The sequence below is a fragment of the Asparagus officinalis genome, chromosome 7 (genome assembly GCF_001876935.1).
Source record: "Asparagus officinalis chromosome 7, Aspof.V1, whole genome shotgun sequence".
Classification (NCBI taxonomy): Eukaryota; Viridiplantae; Streptophyta; class Magnoliopsida; order Asparagales; family Asparagaceae; genus Asparagus; species Asparagus officinalis.
This window is the reverse complement of record NC_033800.1, coordinates 84,461,606-84,485,390: the sequence shown is the minus strand read 5'-3', so window position 1 is coordinate 84,485,390 and position 23,785 is coordinate 84,461,606. Positions and strand designations below refer to the sequence as shown.

The window sequence follows — 23,785 nt, the reverse complement described above, 5'->3', positions numbered from 1 at the left end:
CAGATAGACCCCTGAGTGAAATTGTTTTGACTCTTTTACCCTTAGAGAGAGAGAAAAGTGGTATTTGACAAACAGACATCCTGAGGGAAACATAGTAACAAAAATTCACTCAGGGGATCTATCTGCAACAATTGAACTACAATGGTTCTGTCCATAATTGGGCAGTGGTAAGGTGGTCTATCCTTAATTAACCCTAGTATAAATTCACCCCTTCCCATTCAGTTAATGTGATTTACTACAGAGTAAAAATTGTGGTCTATCATTTGGCAAATTTAATCTTCAGAATATCAAAGTCAACACGGGTTGAAACTTTAGACTTTCGAATATTTAAATGAAAGTGATAACATGGCTCAGATGGGAGCACAAATGAAGAGAACCATCTTCGACGATCAAACAGCCACGGCGCTCAAGATGTGGCGTCGACAAGCAAGAAAGCACTCGAAGGAAGAAAAAGATTCTCCGCCGAGGACTCCAGAGCCGATCATCTCGGACCCACCACAACCAGACCGGTCCTCTCCGAGGAGGAGGAGATCTGTAGATCAGGAATTGCCAGTTACTTTAGATGGCGTGCCGAGCTCAACTTCGCAAGTTGACTTGCTTGCTAGTTCAGATCAGCAGACTCAAGTAGATGCACAAAGCAAAGATGATGGTTTCTATCTTGTCAAGATTTAGAGTACATAAAATCTTGTTTTTACACCCTCTTTTTTTTGTGTGCGCGCACAAATTGGGAAGGAGGTGCATATGTTAGATATGTTGCAAGGTTCAGGTTTTATACAAGAATCAAAGTGTTGTAAATTGAAATTACAAGATATGCTAATATGTTATATTCAAAGGACACTTCACTCTGGTTCTGTTAAGTCCTCTTTATTTCTGTAGTCATCAGATAGTTCTGATCTGACTTATCAGACAATTTTCAAAATAGAAAATATGTTCCTTGGTTGTACGCACAAGGTTTTAGTCAAAAGTTGCATGTAGAGTATGATGATCAATCTTTACATTTTTGACCAACTCTTAAGTGCAATTACCGCAAAGGAAGCCTTTCTGCTGTAATAACTTTTCGGGATAATTGCACCTAGGCCCCATATTGTATTGTCATTTTGAATTTACTACCATGTATTTCATTGTTGCAGCTAGAACACTTGGATTAAACCTTTCCTTCTTTTTTTACTTTGATACCCGCTAATTTCATGCACGGGCAATGTTTACCTCCTCCCTTCTTCTCTTCAGAAGCTGTGAGAGGAGAGTATCTCACTTTTATTTTTCTTTTTTTTTATAAACGTGACGCCATATTTCATATTCTCTTCTGAGCAATTTGATTTTCACAGAATTCTCATTTCATGGTTTTTCTGAGAATTCCGTGGAAACAAATGAGTCAGGGGCATATAAGTAAATTCAACAAATGCAAGATGCCTGGATATAACCCCAACAATCAAATATAAAAAGTGTGGATAGAGCCTGCTCTCTTTTCCCACGATTCTCCAAAGTCCCAAACTGGCCATGGCCTCTCTTCGCAGCTTCCATAAAATCCTACACCATGATTTTGATACTCTCCTCTCCTCGCCCCCCAAGACCCTCAGAGAATCCAAACGAGACCCAACAGTTTCTTTGGGTTTTCGATTGCCCATTTCGAGAAGAAATGCTCTTTTGATGTCGGTTCTGCCCCTCAACCTCGTAGCAGACTCTCCTCCTCCTTCTCTGGCTCGAGAGAGGAGGAGCAGGAGGAATATACCCATGGAGGAGTACTCAACCAGCTGTTAGTATCACTCTCTTCTCTCTTTTGCTCTTCTCAATTTGTACCCATTTGAGTATATAGAAGACACCATGTGCTGAAATGTTACTTTGTTTGCTATTTCTTTCTCAACTTGCAGGTGTCTTACAAAAAAGATAGCAAGCTCTGTTGTACTTTGATTTGATTTGGATGGCATGTTGAGGATGCCCCATAGTGGGGCTTTGAGCCTGTGCAATGAGAGTTTCTTGAGGAGTGATGCCACAATTTTGCACATCTTTTCTCCCCTTGTACCCTTTGATTTTGATAATATAGTGGGGGTTTGAGGAATACTTGTTTTCTCTCCCTTTGATTTGATTAACTTGGATGGTATATTGGAGGTTTGGGGGATTGAGTGTTTCTTGAGGAGTGATGCCACAAATTTGCACATTTTTTTCTTTTTACCCTTTGATTTGGATAATATATTGGGGTTTGAGGAATATTTGTTTTTTCTCCCCTTAATTTGATTACTTTGGATGGTATATTGGAGATTTGGGGACACCCATTTGAGGGCTTTGAGTTTGTAGATTGATAATCTCCACCGAGTTTCTCTGTTTTGGTTCAATCCTTGATTTGGAAGATGCAGGCAGGATTACTGCAAATTTGTCCTTCTAACAGATTAATTCAGACCTTGACACCTAAAGAACCTTACCTTCAAGCGGATTCAGTCATAAACTGATGAAAAATCAGAGTTTTGTGGTTAACATTCATTCCCTATGAATTATCGTACAACATTGAAGATTACTCGTGCTACCTAATACATGAGAATGGCGGATGCTAGCACATCGATTTATAGATAAACTCTGCATATAAAAAGAAATGCTTAAACATATTTTGACCGATTGGAGAAACTAAGTAATATAAAACTGCAGTTGAAATGAAAGTGGACATTGCAATACTATAATAATAAATTTTCAAGATGTTTCTGAGTGATACTTTAAATATCATCCTTCTATTGGCTCCTCCTTTTAAAAATAACATCCCTCCCTTCTAATATTGGTTTTGTGTTACACTAGTAAAATCTTTAACTTTTGAAACAGCTGATGGATTGAAATACTATGATCTTACTGAGGGAAAGGGCCCCGTAGCAGAAAAAGGTTCCACAGTTCAGGTTTGTTTAGAAGCAAAACGTACAATATTTTTGTCGCAATATCGCTTTTTACTTGCGAGGCACTGTAAAACTTCTTGTATTGACAAATTGATAATCTTGTAGGTTCATTTTGACTGCATATATCGTAGCATTACAGCTTTGTCAAGCCGCGAATCCAAACTTTTAGCTGGAAATCGCATTATTGCGCAGGTTGTTTTCATATGCCTGCATTGATATGGTTAAATAGGTAAATGGCTTAGAGATTTTTCATAATTTGTTTCATTCTAAAACCTGTACAAAAGTTTCCCAACTTCAACGCGTGGACAGTAGAATTAGGATGATCGTCATTTTGTATCCATAATCAGTTTGTTTCTCAATACAATGCAATAAAAGTGCATTGATTGAACTAATACCTTACTTTGTATGCATAATCAGTAGAAATAGGAGGGTCATCATGAGGTCATCCAATGCACTATTTATGTTTTGGAGGGTGTGAAAGACTACCAATGAGAAGTTGAATTTCTAAAATAATGGGTGCAATGAAATATTTTAGCATTTTTATTATATGAGATCCCTACATCTTTTTAATTCTATATTAGAATTCAAAATCTGTGTATATCTAAATTAGACTTCCAAACGCATTTTTTGTTTTAAATAAGACCCCCCAAATCTGTTAAGTTATTTTCAATAAGACCCTCAAACCATTAAGTTTTTTTACATAAGACCCCCATTTCGAACAAATATGAAGATTTTAGGGGTCTAATGTAGACATGAAAATTTGAGGGTCGTAGGCGCTCTGATGTGACAAAAATCAATATTTCAAGCCCAAAATTCAATGTGTCTGAGTTTCTGAGACTAGATCTCCTGTGCTCTCCTAACTTTTGTTTCCCATGATGGTGCAGAAAATTTATCTGATGAAATGTGAAAGGTCATCGAGCACTTTCTTAATTTACATAATCCTTCTTATATTTGTTTTGCGCTAACTTTTCTGCTATTGAAGCCAGATTTAAAAATTGACTAGATTCTTCTGTGTACTAGTAGCCTTATGAATTCGTGGTCGGGTCACCACCAGGAAAAGAACGAAAGCGCGACTTCGTAGACAATGCAAATGGCCTGTACTCCGCTCAAGCTGCACCAAAACCTCCACCCGCTATGTACTCGGTAACTGAGGGAATGAAAGTTGGAGGGAAGGTATGGTATCATCTACATTTTCTGAATAAATATTTTGCTTAATACTAGATATATGTTAACACCATTTTCTCTCCCTTGTGCAGAGAACAGTTATTGTTCCTCCAGAAGTTGGCTATGGAAAGAAAGGACTGAATGAAATACCGGTAATTATCATTCCATGATTGGCAAGAAAAATTTTGAACCACAATATAACATATACGAGCAATGGACTAAAAATGAAGGGTTAATTTTCACTTGAAACGTTGTTCAACTTTATAAATCAGAGAAAATACCTTTGAACTTTCAATATTATACTAAACCCTCTGAACTATTGGAAGATCTCGTAAATAGCGTTACTGTGTAGGTTAAAAAGTCTAAAACGTGACCATGTATGTGTCATGTTCACCCACATAAAGTCTCTTCATTCAAATTTCTATCACAAATTTTGACTCGTCATAATTCAATGTTAGCATTGTTTATGAGATTTTTCAAATAGTTCCGTGGAGTTTTATTTAACCTCCTTTTTGCCATTGTCCTCGTAAATTGATCTCTTTGTTTCTATCTTTTGTGTTATTATATTTTTCTCATTTCTCACTAAGGCAGTTTTAATTTCTTGCAACTTCTTTTTCAGCCTGGGGCTACCTTTGAACTGAATATAGAGCTCTTGCAAGTTGCATCGCCAACGCCCAAGTAATCTTATGTTCGTCAAGGAGATTCGATTCAGTTTGGTTATTATCTTCAAGCTCTGATACTTTGAAGGAATAAAGGAGTCTACTGTGTGTCCATTGACTCCCCGCTAGTTTATGTTATCAAATTTATCAAATCTTTTTGCTACGTTTACAGTATTAGTGTAAATTTTTTTTGCGGATTGATGGTGGGAATCAATATATTTGAAAACATAACTACCGCCTGTTTTCTTTTCTGTTTTTCTTTTTCATTTTTCATTTTTTTCATTGTAGAATGTAGGTACAAGCCAATATAATATCAAGATTGATAAATTTATATGTACAAAGTCGTCCAATCAACTACTTGATGTATGGAACATTTGGATCTTTAGCGATTAAGATACAAACACGTGTTCTTGCATTTCAAGGTTATCTCGGTGGCAGTATCTCGCATTCATCTTTTTTTTTTTTAAGTTAAAAAACCAAAGCCGTCCGATCAACTATGTAACATATTGAAATTTGAATTTTAAGCAATTAAGGTACATAAATAAAATGGTTAAATTAACAAATTGGTATTTAAAGTAGGACTACTTAATCAATAAGCTATTTAAAAAAGCCTCGACGACTTTATGATATTTACAGTGGACCCACTTATCCAACTGGGTCTTTTTTTTACGCCGGAGATACATCAAATTCCGACGTGAGACTCTCCACGTGTCTGCACACGTCATTTTAATTCAGTTTTTAGATCATTTTAATTCAATTTTTAGAGCTGAGGTGTCGTAAGATTGCTTAAGTGGCTTTAGTAGGGCAGGAGTTAACTATAACCCTAAAATTGGCTAAATTATAAAGGGAAAGCCAGAGTTAGAAGTAATTTAGTATGTGTTCTACAAAATAGGTTTTTTTTTTCTAAAATCAAATTAGGGGTTTTGTGCTATATATTTGTAAGTAATATTTGTTCATTACATGCAGTGTCTCAGCATATTATGATTAAGTATAGACAGGGTGAGCAGTTTGAGTTTGGTGACAGTGTTAATTACATTGGGGTTACCTTTAATGTTGAATTCGCAGATGCAGAGGATATATGCATGGATTATCTAAAAGAAAGGATATTGGGGTATGGCTATAATAATGTTGGGTGTTTGTATTACTCCATTCCTAGTGCAGGCTTGGATAATGGTGGGTTGAAGGTTTTGAATTCGAATGAAGATTTGGCTGAAATGTTTGTGCATGCTCACGGGCATAGGGTAATAGAAGTGTATGCACATCATGATATTGATGAACCATTAGAAGTTAAAGTCAATTATGTTATGGTGTTTTCAGTCGCTAAATTATGATTCCTTGTTAATAACATGCAAATATCCCCCGTTACGCCCAATTTAGTCAACTCGACCCTTGGGATTGCAAGGGTCTCGATCTAGCCGACTTGCCGAGTTGACATCACCCTGGGTCAACTCGAATGGCGGTGCTCGTCAGTCCTCTCATCAAAGACAACTCACCACAGGCCAACTCAACTAGTTAATTTGCCGGCATCTTATAGAAACCGACTCAAAAGGCGATACTTATCGACACCCCTTGATACAAGCCAAAAAGCGACTTTGACCTCGACCCCCTACTGTCAGCGCGATGACATCACATTAAATGCTTAGCAGGCGCTATCATTTTTCTATCCCCTGCACTATTTATGGCACATCGGACCACGCCAGCCTCGTAAGCCGCCTATCCCATCTCATTAATGCCGAATGACTGCGCCCATTTCGTGACCACTCCACAGCCGACACCTGTAAAGTTGACACTGACTTAGCCACCAGCTCAGACTCGGTCAAAAGTGACCAAAATGCCCATCCTACATGACTATAAAAAGAAGAGCTATTCTCAATGCGAAGGTAGGCAATTTTTCCTGCATCTCTTCTCCATTCCATAGCACTTAATTACTGAGTCAGTTCATCTTTTCCCCCAATCAAGTATCTTGCTAACTTGATTGTCAGAGGAACAACAGGGGAAACAAGCCCCGTCCTCTTACGAGTTGCCACTTGTGCAGGGAAGAACAGCTCAACTCAAGACTAGATATTCAGAGAAGTTAGCAGTCCCTAACCAACTCAATTCATATTAGTTTACATGTGTGATTTAGACCATCAATAGTTTGGCGCCCACCGTAGGGCCTTCTTTCTTTTTCAAGCAAATATGTCTGGTTCTGAGCATAGAGCTAACCAATCCATCCCTGGAGGACCACACTAGACCTACGTCACTCAAGCCCAACTCGAAGAGATGGCTCAGAAGATATCTTAGAGTCTCCAATAGCATCTTGTTACCTTCACCAGCAAGCTCCTTAGCCATTTTCCCCGACTGTAGCAAACTACTTCCGCCATTTCTCCGCCCTCCGGAGACCAGCGATCGAGGGCTCACCCCCTTCTGAAGCTCAGCGTATAGTCCCATCTCGGACTCCTTACACTGCCTCCAAACAGAGGAGGGAGTGCTTCGAGCACGCGACCCCACCACCATGCCAGTCAACTCACCCAGCGGATCCTCGTCGGCACCTCTTCCCTAACTCAGAAGCCACCGACGAGTCCCAACCCCAGTCACTATAAAGATCACATTGTTGGAGGAATATCTAAAACTCTCCATCATCAGCATGCCTATCCAGCCCTCTCGGCCACCCATGAGGCATCTGGATATAATCGGGTGTACAACGATTGCTGAAGCCATCGGGGGGAACACCTCCCTTACCGATGACCTCATGAACGCCCCACGCAAGAAGTTTAAGATGCCTCACGTGGAGACGTACAAGGGCGAAGGAGACCCTGTCGAGCATGTCCAGAACTATTATGATATAATGAGCATGCTTTAGGCATCGGAATCTATCATTAGTCAGTGCTTCCCCATTACTTTGTTGGGGAGCGCCAAGCTCTGGTGGAATGCCCTTGAGAAGAAGTCCATCAGCAGCTTCTAGCAGTTTAGCCGGAAGTTTATATATCACTTCTTGGCTGACACCAAACAAAAGCTGCCTCCTCATATGTTAATACAGATGCAATAGGAGCCCAGAGAGAGCCTTCGAGCCTACTTCAAGAGGTTCTAGACGAAGAGGTTGGAGGTCAACAACCCAAAAAATTTAGTTGCTATGTCCGTTCCTGTAGCTGGCCTGCAAAACAATGAATTGGCTGACTCACTGGCCAAGAAGTCGGTCGCCAATTATGAGCAACTGATGGCCAAAGCTCACGGGTATACATACATGGAGGATGCCCCAGCTTATCAGGCAGCAGCTAGGGCCACCGAAGCATCTACCGCCACAACCTTAGCAACAGCAGCAGCAGCACCGCTAACATCTATCGCAACACTAGTGGTGGCCGCCGACACCAAAGTCGGCTAAAGGCCCCAGTAAGGTAGGAGTGGTTGAGAGACCCCCCGAGAGTCGACCCCCCTCCAACCGGTCTGACAGAAGGGACCGAAAGAGGGAGCCGACACCTCGACCTACTCTCACTATCCTCAACACGTCTCTCACAGAAGCTGTCAACATGGTCCAGAAGGAGGGGCACCTTAATGAGCCCCCTCCCAAGATGAGGTCGGACCCATGAAGTAGAGACACTCGATAATATTGTCTCTACCACCGAGATCATGGCCACCTCACCAATGATTGCCGCAACCTGAAGAGAGACATTAAGGACCTAATCTAAAGAGTGTACCTGAAGAAGCTATTCTCGCAGAGAGACAAGAGGGATGTCGTCCTAGCTAGGACAGACAGGAGGTCTCGCTCGTGCTCCACTAGCCCTAAATCGCAACAGGACAATCAACTCTCGGAACCCAGCCATAAAGGGCCATCAACATAATCAATGGCGGTCATAGCTGGAGGGTCGTCCAACAATACTCAGAAGAGGTATGCTAAATGAGCGTTGCGTGTTGACCTATGTGACAAGAAGCCGAGAGCGGAGGAACCCATCTCTTTCGAAGATGCCAACCTAGAGGGCGTTGAGACGCCTCATGACGACCCCATCGTCATAACAACATGGATGGTTTCAGGTGAAGAGGATTATGGTCAATACGGGGAGCTCGGTGGACAGCCTGTATATCGATGCCTTTAACAAGATGAGCATCAACAAATCTCGGCCGCTTCCATGTAGGGGCCCCCTCATCGGATTCACAGGGCACTCTCTCCTGCCCAAAAGGATGATCACTCTCCCATTGACAGTCGAAGAGTACTCCTGGTAGTCCACCGTTCAAGTCCAATTCATGGTGATGAACCTCAAGTCGGCCCATAATACCATCTTGTGCCAAACCGCCCTTCATCTCTTACGGGTCATCCCTTCAACCTATCACCAGATGCTGAAGTTCCCGACCCCCAATGGAGTCGAGGTCGCTCGGGAAACCAACGAGAGGCCAAGTCCTGTTACCTACTCTCGACTAAGGGCAAGGCTGTACAAGAGACCCTACCTATTTAAAAGGCTTGCCTTCAGATGGAGAAAGCTATGGAGCGACCGAGGATGACTCCAGTGGAAGAACTCCAGGAGATATCGATTGACCGAGAAGGAAAGAGAACGGTCAAGATCGGATCCAGCCCCGCAAGAGAGATACTGATTGACCGAGAAGGAAAGATAATGGTCAAGATCGGATCCAGCCTTACAAAGCCCTTGCGGGGAGCATTAGTTTAGTTCCTACAGGCGAACGCTGATGTGTTCGCCTGGGACCTGAAGATATTCCAAGGATCCCCACTAAAGTTATAAGCCACAAGCTGGCGGTCGACCGACACACCAAGCCAATTCGACAAAAGAAAAGGCATCTCAACCCTAAAAGACAGAAGGTGGCCGCTGATGAAGTCGACCAACTTCTTAGAGTTGGTTTCATCCGGGAAGTTCAATACCCGGAATGGCTAGCCAACATTGTACTAGTAAAGAATGCGCTCAACAAATGGAAGATGTGTGTGGACTTCACCAACCTCAATAAAACTTGTCCCAAAGATAGTTATTCCTTGCCTTGGATCGATCAGCCGGTCGATGAGTGCGTAGGGCATGAGCTACTTAGCTTCAAGGATGCCTTCTTCGGCTACAACCAAATCTTCATGGCAAAGCATGATTAGGAGAAGACCTCCTTCATCACCGACTAGGGAAACTATTACTACAAAATGATGCCATTTGGACTCAAGAATGCTGGGGCCACGTACCGAAGGCTTGTTAATAAAATATTCAAGCCCCATATCAGTCGCAATTTGGACGCTTATGTGGACGACCTCCTAGTGAAGTCAAAACAAGCGTCAGCCTACATATCAAATCTAGACAAGACATTCTCCACTATCCGGCACTACCACATGAAGCTCGATCCAGCTAAGTGTGCCTTTGGGGTGCAATCGGGAATGTTCCTTGGGTTCATGATCACCCATAGAGGCATTGAGATCAACCCAGAAAAGATAGCCGTCATAGAGTGACTGCCAAAACCACACACCTTGAAGGACGTCCAAAAGCTGAACGGAAAGATAGCAGTGATGGGTCATTTACTCTCCAAATCCGCCGAGAGGAACCTCCCATTATTCAAAACATTGAGAGGAAGCAAGAAGCTGAAGGAGACAATGATTTGGATGGCCAAATGCAGTGCAACTTTTCAAGACCTTAAAGCCTACTTGAGCACAAAACCATTATTGAGCCAGCCCATAGGAGGGGAGACTTTGTAACTATATACGGCCGTCTCCCCCAAAGCTGTCAACTCTGTTCTAATTCGAGAGGAAGTGAACATCCAGAAGCACGTGTACTAAGTGAGTCGAATCCTAAAAGCGGGCGAGCTCAACTACCCTTTCATAGAGAAGGTTGCCTTCATCCTCATCACCACCGTGAGGAGACTCTGACCCTACTTTCAAGCTCATTCCATAATTGTACGGACGAGTCTGCCTCTGAAGAAAGCACTTGGCAGTCCCACAACCTCCGAGAGAATGGTCTCTTGGGCAGTCAAACTCAGAGAGTATGACGTACACAATTCAAGCCAAAAATAGCGATCAAAGCTTAAGCATTGGCCGACTTCCTCATTGAATCGATCTCACAAGGCGACGAGTCGGACGCACAATCGCCATCAACTCAACAAGGGCCTCCAACACCTCCAGTAGTCCAAGCATCCACCGTAAAAACCTGTTGCACCCTAGAAATATAATTCGCCTGAGTTCACCTCTTGGTGGTTGTTGAAGGTGGACAGGTCCTTCGAAAAAGCCAACAATGGAGCGGGAGTGGTCTTGTGTAGCCCAGACCAGTCGACACATGAACACTCCATCGCTTTTTTTTAGCCTCGAACAATGAAGCTAAACATGAAGCTCTCATTGCTAGCCTTCGAGATGCCCGAGTAGTGAAGGCTGAGCGCCTCTACATATTGTCCGACTCTCAGCTTGTTGTCCATCAGGTGAACGGGAAATACACAGCTAAAGATCCAAGAATGGTCTTATACCTCAAGGAGGCTAAGTAGCTATTAGCCAGCTTCGTGGACTTTAAGATAGCCTAAATTCCCCGCGCTCTCGATGCCCGAGCGGATGCCCTTTCTAGGCTTGGATCAATAAGCTCAGGGACCAGCTCGGGACCTATCTACATCGACACCCTCGAGAGTCCTAGCATCTCAAGGCCTTCAGAGACGGTCATGCAAACCGAGACACCCGTGGTGCCTTATTGGACAGATCCCACCATCCTTTATCTTATACATGGCACCTTGCCCAAGAATATTGCCGAAGCCAAGCGCTTGCAAAGGAACTCTTGCCGCCACCTTATAATTGACGACCAGCTCTATCGGATGTCACATTCTAGCAGTGGTGTGGGGCCCTATCTTCGGTGTCTTCGACCATCGGAGACTAGCTATGTTCTTAGGGAAATCCATGAGGGAGCATGCGTGAATCATCCTGTGGCCAGAACTCTCGCATAGAAAGTTATCCGCCAAGGGTACTACTGGCCTACCGTCTTAGCCGAGTCTAGGTGACTCATCTCTCTATGCAATAAGTGCCAGCTCTACTCATCCATTCCGCGAGCAACAACCACTAAGCTAACCCCCATCCTGAGTCCAATACCATTTGCTCAGTGAGGATTGGATTTGTTGGGCCCTCTCCCTATAGCTTCTGGGCAGCGAAGGTTTCTGATTGTGGTAATTGACTATTTTACCAAATAGATTGAAGTTGAGCCCCTGGCTAAGATAGGTGAAAGTAAAGTTAAAAATTTTATTTACAAGTCCATCGTCTGGTGTTTCGGTGTGCCCCTCTCCTTCGCAACAAAAAATGGCACCCAGTTCGACAGCGGAGGCTTCCGAAGTTTTTGCGAAGAATACCATATCCGCCTCAAGTTCTACTCGGTCGCCCACCCTAAATGCAATGGACTAGCGAAAGCCGCCAATGAGTGCATTCTCCAAACTTTGAAGAAGAAGGTGGATGACGCGGTTGGAAATTAGGTTGAGAAGTTGTTGAGTATCCCGTGGTTTTACTGCATGACTAACGAGAACTCGACTGGGGAAACCCCATTCAAGCTAGCCTATGGAGCCGAGGCGGTCAACCCACTGAAGGTCGGCATGCCGACGACCCGACTACAACACTTTGATGAAGACTTGAATTCAGAAGGACTTTGGGTTAGACTTCATCTCCTAGATGAAGTACGAGAGAAAGCGCTTCGGACCTAGGTCATCAATCAGCAACGAATCGCCCGGTAGTACAACAACAAGATCTGACCCAAGAGATTCAGCATCAGTGACCTTGTCCTTCGCAAGGCTGCTTTTGACAAAGATACCATAAGAGGCAAGCTGGCTTCTAACTGGGAAGGCCCATACACAGTCTTTGAGGAGTTGCGAGCAGGCACTTATTTTCTAAGAGCCCCGAATGGAAGAATCTTGCAACGTCCCTGGAACTTTGAGCATCTTAAAAAATACTTTCAATAACTTCTACAAAATTTCATTCATTATAAATGAAATCCTTTTGAATCTGACTCTTGTGTCGTACTCTAGAAGTGCCAAATCTATGCAGGAATCCTAAGGCCTTGGTGCTTTCTTAGGATAAACCTAAGATACACTCGCCATGCAGTCGGCTCCCACTTTTACAACTCAACCACTATAGCAGGGTAAAAAGACCTAAGCGTCCTCATTAAGACCTAGGCACCTAACCTCCGGGTTGTCATTTTGTCAAAAAGACCTAGACGTCCTCATTAAGACCTAAGCACCAAACCTCCAGGTTGTCATTTTGCCGAAAAAACCTAAGCGTCCTCATTAAGACCTAAGCACCCAACCTCCATGTTATCATTTTATCGAAAAGAGCTAGGCGTCCTCATTAAGGCCTAACTGCCCAACCTCCGGGTTGTCATTTTACCGAAAAGACCTATGTTTTCTTATTAAGACCTAGGCACCAAACCCCTGGGTTGTCATTTGCTAACAAGACCTAGGTATCCTCATTAAGACCTAGGCACCAAACCTCCGGGTTGTTAATTGCTGAAAAGACCTAGTCGTCCTCAATAAGATCTAGGCACCTAACCTCCGGGTTATCATTTTCCAAAAAGATCTAGACGCCCTCATTAAGTCCTAGGCACTCCAACCTTTTGATCGTCCTTGACAAAAAGACCAAGATATCTCACTAACAACAAAAGACATAGCAGACAAACCGGTCGGCTTGACTCATCGACACTCGGATTACCCCAACACAACCAGAATGAAGCCATAAATAAACAAAGCTAAAATGAGGAACAATTGAAGGCACACGAGATAGCAAGGCAAAGTACAAAATAAAAGAAAAGTTCAAATTTTCATTCCAAACTTCAAACAAACTTTATTAAATTACCCATATTGATATTTACTAGAAGAAAAAGGCAAAGATACAAGCTCTCAAGCGTCTCATCTAGGATCGAGAGTAGGGCTTGGGAGATTCACTTAGGGAATGACAGCAGTGGGAGCGGTAGAAGAGGAAGCATGAGGGACTTCTCCGGGGTCATGAGGGACTTCTCCGGGGTCGTCTCCTAACTCTTCATCATCCCCGTCGTCCTAAGGCCAGGTTTGCCCCCCCCCCCTCCACTTACCTTAATCTCCTTCAAGAGGTTAGACAACAAGCAACTAAAAGGGTAGAGGTGGTCTGGTGTGGGTCGAGAGGCGGGAGGGAGCAGTGAGGCCAGATAGTCAATTCCTGCCTTGCAATCCAAGACCACTTTAGTTTTTCCTAGGGGACCCTAGTGTCAGTCATCGAACACCTTCGCCTTATACTACTTTGAATCCAAGTGAGCGAACCAATCCTCCAAGTCCTACATAATTATTCTATACATCTGATGGGTCGATCGCTCCTCCTCAAGGTCTAGCTTCTAGTGCTCGGCTGAGAGACGATCCGGTCGAGCATTCTCCTAAGTCGCCACCTTGAGATGCCTCTCAGACTCGACCTTTTCTTCCAAGGAGGATATGTGGCTGTCCCGCTCGGAGATCCCTTCATGGAGACGGCCCGTTCAAGTTTACGTTTTTGTGAACATAAAAATTGAACGGGCTCTTGTATTTCGACTCGCAATCCGATGCGGTCGGTGATAGGGGCTTTCCCTTTCTCATCTTTCGTGGGGGGATTAGTTCGACCCCCAGTTTGATTTGAAACTTGGTGACCCTTCAATGGACCCAAGCGCTCCTTGATAGGTACTTTACCTCGATTCCCTGGTAAGGGACCGAAGCGACCTTTCACAGGAACCTTGGAGGTTGAAGGGTCTGTTTTCATACCTGACCCTACCGGAGGTGCCGGGGTAAGGGGAACAGGATTCATTTCCCGCGGGATCCCCTCGTGCTTAGGAAGGGCGAACTGTTGGAACGCTAGGGTTTAGGCCGCCTCTGATCCCAAAACTGAGCACTCCTTGTCGAGAGGCGCCTCCAGGATGAACATGTCGCCCTTTGCGACTTCCTTCCTTGGCGAGCAGCAACACAGCGACACTCCCATCAACATGGCCTTAGACTTCTCCTAGGCTTGAGAGTCAAGCTCTGAGACCCAATGGCATAAAGGCTAAAGTCGGATTCCTGATTTGGCAGTAAATCCGCTTCTGAGTTCGAGTCCGAAACTGATCTTGATTCGATCATGATTCGTCTGAGTCTGTTCTCGGTTAGATGACTCGTTGATTCCTTAACACTTGGCTTGATTCCAAACGCGTATGGATGCATTCCGTCGCTTCCGTGAGCCTCCTCTTCCTCTCCCTCCTCTCCTTTTTGGTCGTGGCATGTGACTCAGCCAGTCTTGCGGCTATCTCCGCCACATACGACCTTAAGCTGTCCACTTCCTTAGGGGCCAGATTCCCCTCAACCTCTTTTTGGGGCCTTCTGGATGACCTCGATTCCTCCCCTCTCGAATTTCTCTGAGGACTTTTTTCTAAAGGGAGAGCTAACAGACTCGTCCGCACCTTGTCGGCCTCAAAAGGGGTGACCCTTGATATGTTGGCCACCCAAAGAAATACCATCTCAAAGAGATTTCCTCTCACCGAAGACCCAACGTAATATTTGATCTTCTCAAGCAGTCACTTCTCCTCAGCAGTAAGGATGCACGGCTTCAATGCATCTTTATTGATTTTGGGCCAGTTGGGCCAAGATAGGACGTCATCGGCCCTAAAAACCCACACGAACCACTCCTTCAAGTCTCTGTTTGACTCTAAAGCATCTGACACTAGCTTACAACCGCCAGTGTATTGGAGGAAGTAGTGAGGGTCCTTCTTCGTCGACTTGATGCCGACAAGGTTCCCCAACTAGGGCATGCTCGGTGAGACGCTAACTAGGTGCAAATCACCATGAAGCTCACCAGAACCCCGATCGCATTCAGTGTAAACTGAGAGGGGGACACCCCCAGAGCAATGCACACATCCCTAATAAAGGGATGGAGTTGCATTCATAGACCATACTCTAGATAAGTGATGTAGATGGGCAATTTATTTTGCCCGTGGTGGTACATCGGCTCGTCTTCACCTGGTGCCGATAGGGTAAAGGCCTTAGGGAGATCATAAAGCCCGTAGTACATCTCGAGCTCTTGGGTGCAAATCTTCACCCAGATAAGCCGAAGAAGACCGGTCTTCTCTTCGTTGTGACCAACCGTGGAAGTTTGAGTAGCCATGGAAGATAGTTGGGAGTTTCTTAACAAAAAAGGGTTACGAAAATGCAAGAAACAAACGTCGAGAATCTAGAGCAAGAGTTTGTGAAGAAGATCTCCTTTAAACAGCGATGAGATATATATAGCCCCTGAGGGAGACATATGTGGAACAATATGAACAGTCGGCTCAATTCAAGATGAACGGACGAGATCCGCCTCAAAATCCAAACGATTCATATGAAACTCGAAACGCCACCCTCTTTATTCCATGCTTCTTTGCTCGAAAATCGAAGCGACAACAACTTTTGGCCTTCAATGATGTCATCACGTTGTTTCAAATAGAGCACTTCACCTACCTAATAAAGGCATCTTGGGATTCACCAAATAACATATATTCAACAAACAGTCGACTCAACCTAGTCGACGCTATAGAGCTAGCAATAGGCATGCTTGAAAAAGGTGCTATGTTAACTCTCTACAAAAGTAGCCGACCCTTCATAAAGCCAACTCATACCCCTCAAGCACCTACCCTAAGGGGTTCAAATGCTCATTTACAAGAGTCATCGACTCGACCGACTCCAAACCAAGACACATGCAGTTTATGTAAAAAAAACCAACAAAATGACAACTACTTGAGTTCAAGATGTATCTCCTTAACAAGGGATGAGATCCATCGATTCAAAAATTAAGTGTACAAGCCCATGACAGAGCTGATTCATCCTAGGAAATCCAAAACAAGATTGCACAGCACAAAGAAATCAATTCAAGGATCAAACTTAATCTTTTTATTCATTTATAATGGCATATCTATAAGTATATACACAAATATAGTGCAAAAGTGCAAAAAAACCCCAAGAAGACTAGGAGAGGTCCATCCTCGCTCTAGGGGTCAAAGGCAAGGAGCCACTGACAACGGTCGGTAGAGGAGTCGAGCATTTACCAACCTCATCAGTCCTCCCGTCGAGGGCCCTAGGAGCTTCATCATTCGACTCCCCCTCATCCTTGCCAAGGTCGAGACCTCCCCCAAGTGCTTCCACTTCCACCAACACATTAAAACACTTAGCCACAATGGGTGGATAGTGGAATCGGCCAGGTAGGTTCCTCGTCTCGATTGGAAGCTGCGTCGAGAGATAGTCGTACCCAGCCTTGCAGGCTATCGCCACCTATGTTTTTATGGTAAGTCCCTAGCGGTACTCCTCTATGATTCGCTCACTGTAAGGGTCAGACTCGAGGTAGGCGCTGTGACTTTGGGCCATTGACAAGGACTCCTGCAGGCGGATGACCTCCCCTTGAAGCTTAACGAGCGTTGCATGCTCCTCCTCCAGCTGACCCTTGGCATGCAGCGCTGCTTGCTTCTCAGCCTCAACCTGTACCATAGCACGGTCCTTTTCCTGAAGAGTCTCATCTAGCCTTCTAGCCTTCTTGTTGCTCATGTCAAGATCTCACCTGAGCCTTTCGATCTCGGAGGCTCATTTGGTAGACAGCTCCGTCGTCCACTTCGAGTCGGCCTCTCGGCCGGCCCTCAGAGTAGTTACCTCCCCTAAGAGCTTTAGATAAGAGGTCCAAATCTGCTCTATCCAGGCGAATATCTCTTGCTCCACCAATGCCCCCCGAGCCAAGTAGCTTCGGAGGCTTTGGTGGAGACCAGCATTTGGAAAATCTCTCAAAAACTCCTCATCCCATGGAAGCTAGAACTGATCCACTACCCTCGCCTGAGTCAGACAAGATCTAAGGACCGATCCTTTAATGCCGAGGTGGTGGGTAAACTGATAGCAATGCTCTGGGTTGGGCTCCTAACCAAATCGAGGGCCAACCCTTGAAGATCCGATGAGGTACTGCCTCATCGTATGTCATTCTTCCTCCCTAACCTCGGCGATGTGGTGAGGATAAGGGAACTCCAACCTTATGGGAGGAGCTATCTCCTCCGCGACTGGCTCTTTCCCCCGACAACAGGCCGGCCCAGTGCGGTCGATGGATGCCCCCTCATCCGCAAAGGCTTTTGCCTCGACCCTAACCTCTCCTCTTATGGGGCCGACTCCTCCACCTGGATGATGACAGTCTTAGCCACCTAGGCCGCTACCCGAGTTGTTTGCTCTTCAACCCTCCATGATCTCCTCCTTCACTTGTGGACTAGGGTCGCAGGAGGCTCCACCTCAGTCGTCTCGGTCTCCATTGGGATCGAGTCTCGGCAGAGACACTTCTTTAGCATTGCTGATGGCCTCTCCTAGGGGTCGGCCAGAGGAGTGGTTGGCACCATAGCCGCATCTGTTGTGCCAAAGATCAGAATTGAAGCCTTCTCTTGGTCCTTAGCAATGGGAGGCATGACCGAAATGTTGACAACCCGCAAGACCGAGTTGTCAAACAGATGCTCCACTCGGCGAGAGACAACGTACGCCTTGATTTAGTATAGGGCATCCCTCTCGGTGTTAGACAGATCTTCGGCCATCAGTGCCTCCTTTCTTATCTCGGGCCAGTTTTAACAACCCAGTCCCAAGTCATCCCCCATGACCCAGACGAACTTCTTCTTCCAGTCCTTGTTTGAGTTAGGAAGACCAATGATGAGCTTGTACTTGCCCACCATTTGGAAGTGGAAGTGGGGCTCGGTCTGATTCACATTGACACTCACTAGACGGCCCAACACCTTCAATCAAAGATGATTTTATCGCCAGCCAATGGCAGATCACCATGAACCCAAAAAAAGGAACTCTTGCGGTAGATGGCCAATGTAGTGCTGATAACCCTAATGTTAAGGCACAGTGTCTAGCTCCTATCCATAGCATGCCTATGACACATACAAACCAAAATTCATCCTCTTGTGATGATGATGATTCATTGGAATATCAGACTTACAAGATTGACCCTGTGGAGTTAGCTGCTGATGATGAAGGAAAAACATGCTAAGGTTGTGAAAGAATTTAGAGCTGATCTAAAAAGAAAAGGGAAGCAGAAGGTAAAACCAAGTGTAGGAGAGGAAGACACTGATGATGTGAGGGCATGCAAATGAGGGAGTTGCAAGAGGTGATATAGGAGGGTATGATAATGGTGACTCAGTGGACAGTGTGGACAGTTTATCTAAAAAAGCATTAAATTCTAATACCGAGAAGTTGTATGAGGTAAGGCAGAGGAACAATAATTTATTAAATATGGGAAAGGGGAGAATTGCTTTCAATTCAGGAGCTTTATTGGATGGTGACAATATTGGACCTTATTACAAAAATGTGTTGTCCCCGCAAGCTAACCTATGTGAAGCTGAACCAATTGCACCCCAATCTAAACCAACTGCACCCCAAGCTGAACCAATTGCACCCCAAACTGGTGCTCGCAATGCTGCCACTAGTGAATAAGTACTAAGCATAGCTGAAGCTACCACAAGTCAAGCACATTTCAACACACATGAAGATGACCCAAATGAACCACAACAACAAGATGATGAGGATGAAAATTCATACAAAGATTTTGAGGGGTTGAATATAGTGAAAGTACCCTAGAGGGGGGTGAATAGGATATTTTCTAATCAAATCCAATATCGATGCTAATTTAAAACTTACTAACAATATCCTAGCAATATGATGTATACAAGAGATATATGCAAGGATATAGAATTAAACAAAAGGGCGATATAAATATGAGATAATAGGCAACATGAAAATGTACACAAGAATAAGTACGCCAACACCAAACACAAACAAGCAATATGATCACGGAGTTCGGTCAACCCTCGACCTACGTCTCCGCTCCCCACCCTCGGGAAGATTCTCCACTAATCACAACACAAATAACTACACAATCGGTTTCCCAAGCTCATCACAAACTTTTACAATATACAGGTTGAAAATCACATAATACACTTCTCTAAGTGTTGGCCGACCCGTGTTACCTTCCTTAAGTGCTTGAAATTACTACCTCTCCCTAGGTTTTTACAACCAAGCCACTCCTTTTGGAATTGAGCACATTCTTCTCCCAACCACTCCTCTAAGTGTCCTTGTGTATTACAACATGTTTCATAATAATAAGCTCAAATAAATGAATTTGTTCTCCAATACAAATGAGAACAAAATTGAAGCTCACTCAAAGATACACTCCAACAACCCAAGTATACTAAATGTGAAATACTTAAGCTCAAATGGTTGTGTGTGTAAACAATGAACAATAACAAAATTAAACTCAATTCAATCTAGCATAAAAATATGAGAATCATAATATAAAATTAGCTAGAAGAAAGAGTTAGAAAAAGTTCTCTAAAAGACAAAGAGTTGTAGATGATGATTTTTGAGGATGACCTCCTCAAAAATGAAATTTCGATTCTCCTCTTTATGAAAATTTCTTCATATAAATAAACACACCAAAACTTGGATTTAAACCGGTGTAAACACACTTTAAAACCTTGAAAAAACTCTTGTTAAAAAACAAAGTGTTAAGGGCTATTTATAGCCTCTCAAAAGAATCAGCCAAAACTAGTCGTTATACAAGAAAATCCCTGATCGGTCGACTGGTGACATGTATTGATCGACTGATAATATGATCGTTGGCTGATCTGGCAAAATAGCAAAAATCGGCCGACTGATGATACCATGTCGGTCGACCGGTGGATGCTCATCAGTCGACTGATCGCATGTGATCGGTCAACTGATAAGTCTGAAAACTCAGATACTAAAACACTCTGATCGATCGACTGGTGTAACACCATCGGTCGATCGGTAACCTATTTTTGGTCGACTGATGAGACCATGTCGGTCGACCAAAAAATAGATATCCAGACACTGAATTTTTCAGAAACCTGATTTTCAAATGTGTTTTGAAAATAGTAAATAAATTCCAAAAATTATAAAACTTGGGAAAATATTTATTCATATGAAAACAAACATGTTAGAAAAGAAAATTTTCAAATATCATTTCTTGTTTGTGAAAACTCATCATTTTGCAAAATCGGTCAAAATACAAAATCTCAAAACACTTGATTTTGACAAAATGATTTCAAACAAGTTTGAAACTTATTGTGAGTGGATTAATAGACTTTATAAAAGATGTAAAATAGTATAGTCAAGTCTTTAATCCGTATACACATAATTTTCCCCAAAAAATGTTTGGGATAAATATGAAACAAACGTATAAAACAAAGAAAATGAATAAAATGTGTGTGTATGGTTTGAGCTCTAAGTATAAAAGCATAAAGTATAAACCTAGACTATTATACCCAAGACAAATGATCTTCAATTTGCTCGACCTGGTTGCGGTTAAAGTGATGATGAATCTTGACTTGAATTGTGATGACTTTATTCTGATTTCCGCCAACCTCCATTAAATGTCATCGTTAAGCTCAATTCCAACCAATCTTCCAATGGAGGATATTTGTGTAGAATTCCTAATAAGTAAATACAAACACTCGACAAACGATGTTAGTAATTATTTGCTAATCATCAAAACTAGATTAGACAATTGGCTCATCAACATGAGACCTAACATATAGGAGGTCCAAGTGCAAGAGAGGTACACTACCATCTCAGTCTACATGGCCTTCTTATTGGACCACTTATGAGGGTGGATATGTAAGTGAACAAAGAGAGAGTGATGATGAAGAACCTTTAATTCAGAGTTAGGATGAAGAACAAGGGTATTAGAGTGAGGAAGTTGCACTAGTTGTAATTAAAAAAAAAGAAGATGAAGAGAAGTGTGGACTACAATATTTTCAATGAAGTTAGTGATATGAAATCAGTAGAATTTGAATCACAGCTCAGATTCACAGCTCAGATTCACATCAAGAAATATCTTAAAGGAAGCCATTCTCAACTACTCTATACAACAACATTATGATTTGTTCTACCTGAAGAATAATAAGATAAGGCTAAGTGTTGGTAGTTCACGTTGCCAGTGGGAGTTTAGTGCGGGTCCAGATCTTCAAAAAAAGATGCTTGGCAAATTCAAGGTATGTATTTATATCATACTTGTAGTAGAACATTTCAAAATGGTCTAATCATTGAGAATTGGTTGTCTCATGAGTTCCTAGATAAGATATTAAGAAATCCAAAGATGAGACCAAAGATATCTATTTTCAAATTAAAAAGGACTATGAGATTAATGTGGGTTTAAGGAAATGTCAGAGGGCCAAGGAAAAAGCTTTACATGCTGTACAAGGACTAATGAAAGGACAACATGGGTTGCTCAAGCCTTGTATTAGACAAATATACAGATCCAATCTAAGGACTTCATATATATTAAAGACAACAAAGGGTGAATCAGGTCAACAAGCTACTTTTTTGCGGTTCTATGTATGTTTTGAAGCATTGAAGATGTGTTTCTCTCTTGAATGTAGGCATATTTTTGGACTAGATGGGTGTTTCTTAAAACATGTATGTAGGGGTCAACTACTATCTACAATTGGGAGAGATGTCAATGACCAGATGTGGCCAATAGCTTGAGTAGTGGTAGAAGGAGAAAATAAAAATTTGTTGCAATGGTTTCTAAGGATTTTGAGTGACGATCTCAACATGAGAGATGGTGAGGGATTGACGAATGATCTCATATTTCATGAATTTGAAATCATATATATTTTTTGTCCTATTACTAATCAATAATAAAATTTTACAGGGATTGGTTCCTGCCATTCATGAATTATGGCCAATATTAGGACATAAGCAAATGTGCAAGACACATCTATTCTAATTGGAGAAAATCTTACAATGGCATGGTTCTTCAAAGACAATTTTGGTTTTGTGTTAAAGCTACAAGTGTAGGGAGTATTTGCAACAGAAGTTGCCAAGTTAAGGAGGATGTCAGAACTAGCCTATATTGATTTCATGGACGGAGACCCTAAAACATTTTGTAAGTCCCATTTAAGTGTCATAGTAAATGTGATAGTGTTAATAACAACATGTCAGAAACTTTCAACTCATTCATTCTACTTGCAAGATATAAATCAATTATCTCTATGTTAGAGGACATTAGGTTGTCTATCATAGATAGGATGGAGCAGAAGAAAAAACTCATGGAAGAATCTATTGATAGTGTGCACCCTAGAGTTCATACGAAGATGCAAGAGGCATATGAAGAACAAACACATGTGAAACACATTCGAATGGAGAGGAGGATGAAAGTGATTTTGAGGTACTTCATAAGGGAATGAGTCATGTTGTTCACTTGAGCAATCAAACATGTTCTTGGAGGATATGGAACTTAACTGGGGTTCCTTGTGCACATGCTATTAGTGCTATCTTATTCAAAAGAATAAAACCTGAATATTATATATCTGATTGGTACAAAGTAGAGAACTACATGGTTGCTTATAATAGGATGATAAATCCTTTACAAGGTAACATATATTGGGATAAAGAGAGGGAAGGATGATATTGTCATCCAATATAGTGAGAAGAAAGCTAGGGACACCTAAAACTGCTAGGAGGAAGGACCCTAATGAACGACAAAAGAATCCTTTTAAGGCATCAAGGCTAGGGTGTCCACAAAAGTGTGGACATTGTGGTTCTCCTGACCACCCTAAGAGACACTGCCCTACACCAACACCACCCCCTGCTAGATCAAACTTTGAACAAGTAAGTTGTATATATTTTTTAATAAATTAAAATATCACATCCATTTAAAGAATCAAACTTTCCATTCAAATTTATTCTTTCAGGCATCACAAGTGAATGAAGAAGGGACAAGAGAAAGGAGAAAGACATGCAAACCTAAAGGGAGTAAGTCTAGGATTAGCAAAAATAAAGTTAACATGGCAAGATGTCAAGGACCTTCACCAGTAGAGATTCTTAGATAGAAAAGATCAATGGGAAGAGGTAAGTACTCATGCTTATTCACAATTTAATACATGTGTGCGTTATTTTGTGATGTAACTCATGTGTGCTTTTTTCTCATGAAGGTGTAACTCAATCTCAAAATGCAACAAATGTTAATATTGGTTCAACCACAAGAGGAGGAGTTAGTCGAAAAGGAGATGATAGAGGCAAAAGGAGGATCATAATAAGAGGAGGAGTTAATATACCTGAGGGATATGGATTGCGCCAAGGAGATCATGGAGAGATTGCAATTAGAGGCCCATTAGACAATCAAGCTACTATCATCTAAAATCA

General features: G+C 42.6%; 2 protein-coding genes across 2 annotated transcripts in view; both read left to right on the top strand.

Annotated features, from left to right (window-relative positions):
* Positions 1 to 845, top strand: part of LOC109850575 (MLO-like protein 9) — a 37,071-nt gene extending 36,226 nt beyond the window's left edge. The window contains exon 15 of the mRNA XM_020420610.1: positions 355 to 845. Within this exon, the coding sequence (XP_020276199.1) occupies positions 355 to 672 (318 nt within the window). The 3' untranslated portion in view covers positions 673 to 845. The remainder of the gene's footprint in view (positions 1 to 354) is intronic.
* LOC109849864 (peptidyl-prolyl cis-trans isomerase FKBP18, chloroplastic) lies at positions 1,459 to 4,935 on the top strand. Its single transcript, XM_020419747.1, has 6 exons — positions 1,459 to 1,753; positions 2,806 to 2,876; positions 2,979 to 3,065; positions 3,897 to 4,046; positions 4,130 to 4,189; positions 4,657 to 4,935. The coding sequence occupies exons 1-6, from the start codon at positions 1,498 to 1,500 to the stop codon at positions 4,717 to 4,719; spliced, it is 687 nt and encodes a 228-aa protein (XP_020275336.1). The 5' UTR covers positions 1,459 to 1,497; the 3' UTR covers positions 4,720 to 4,935.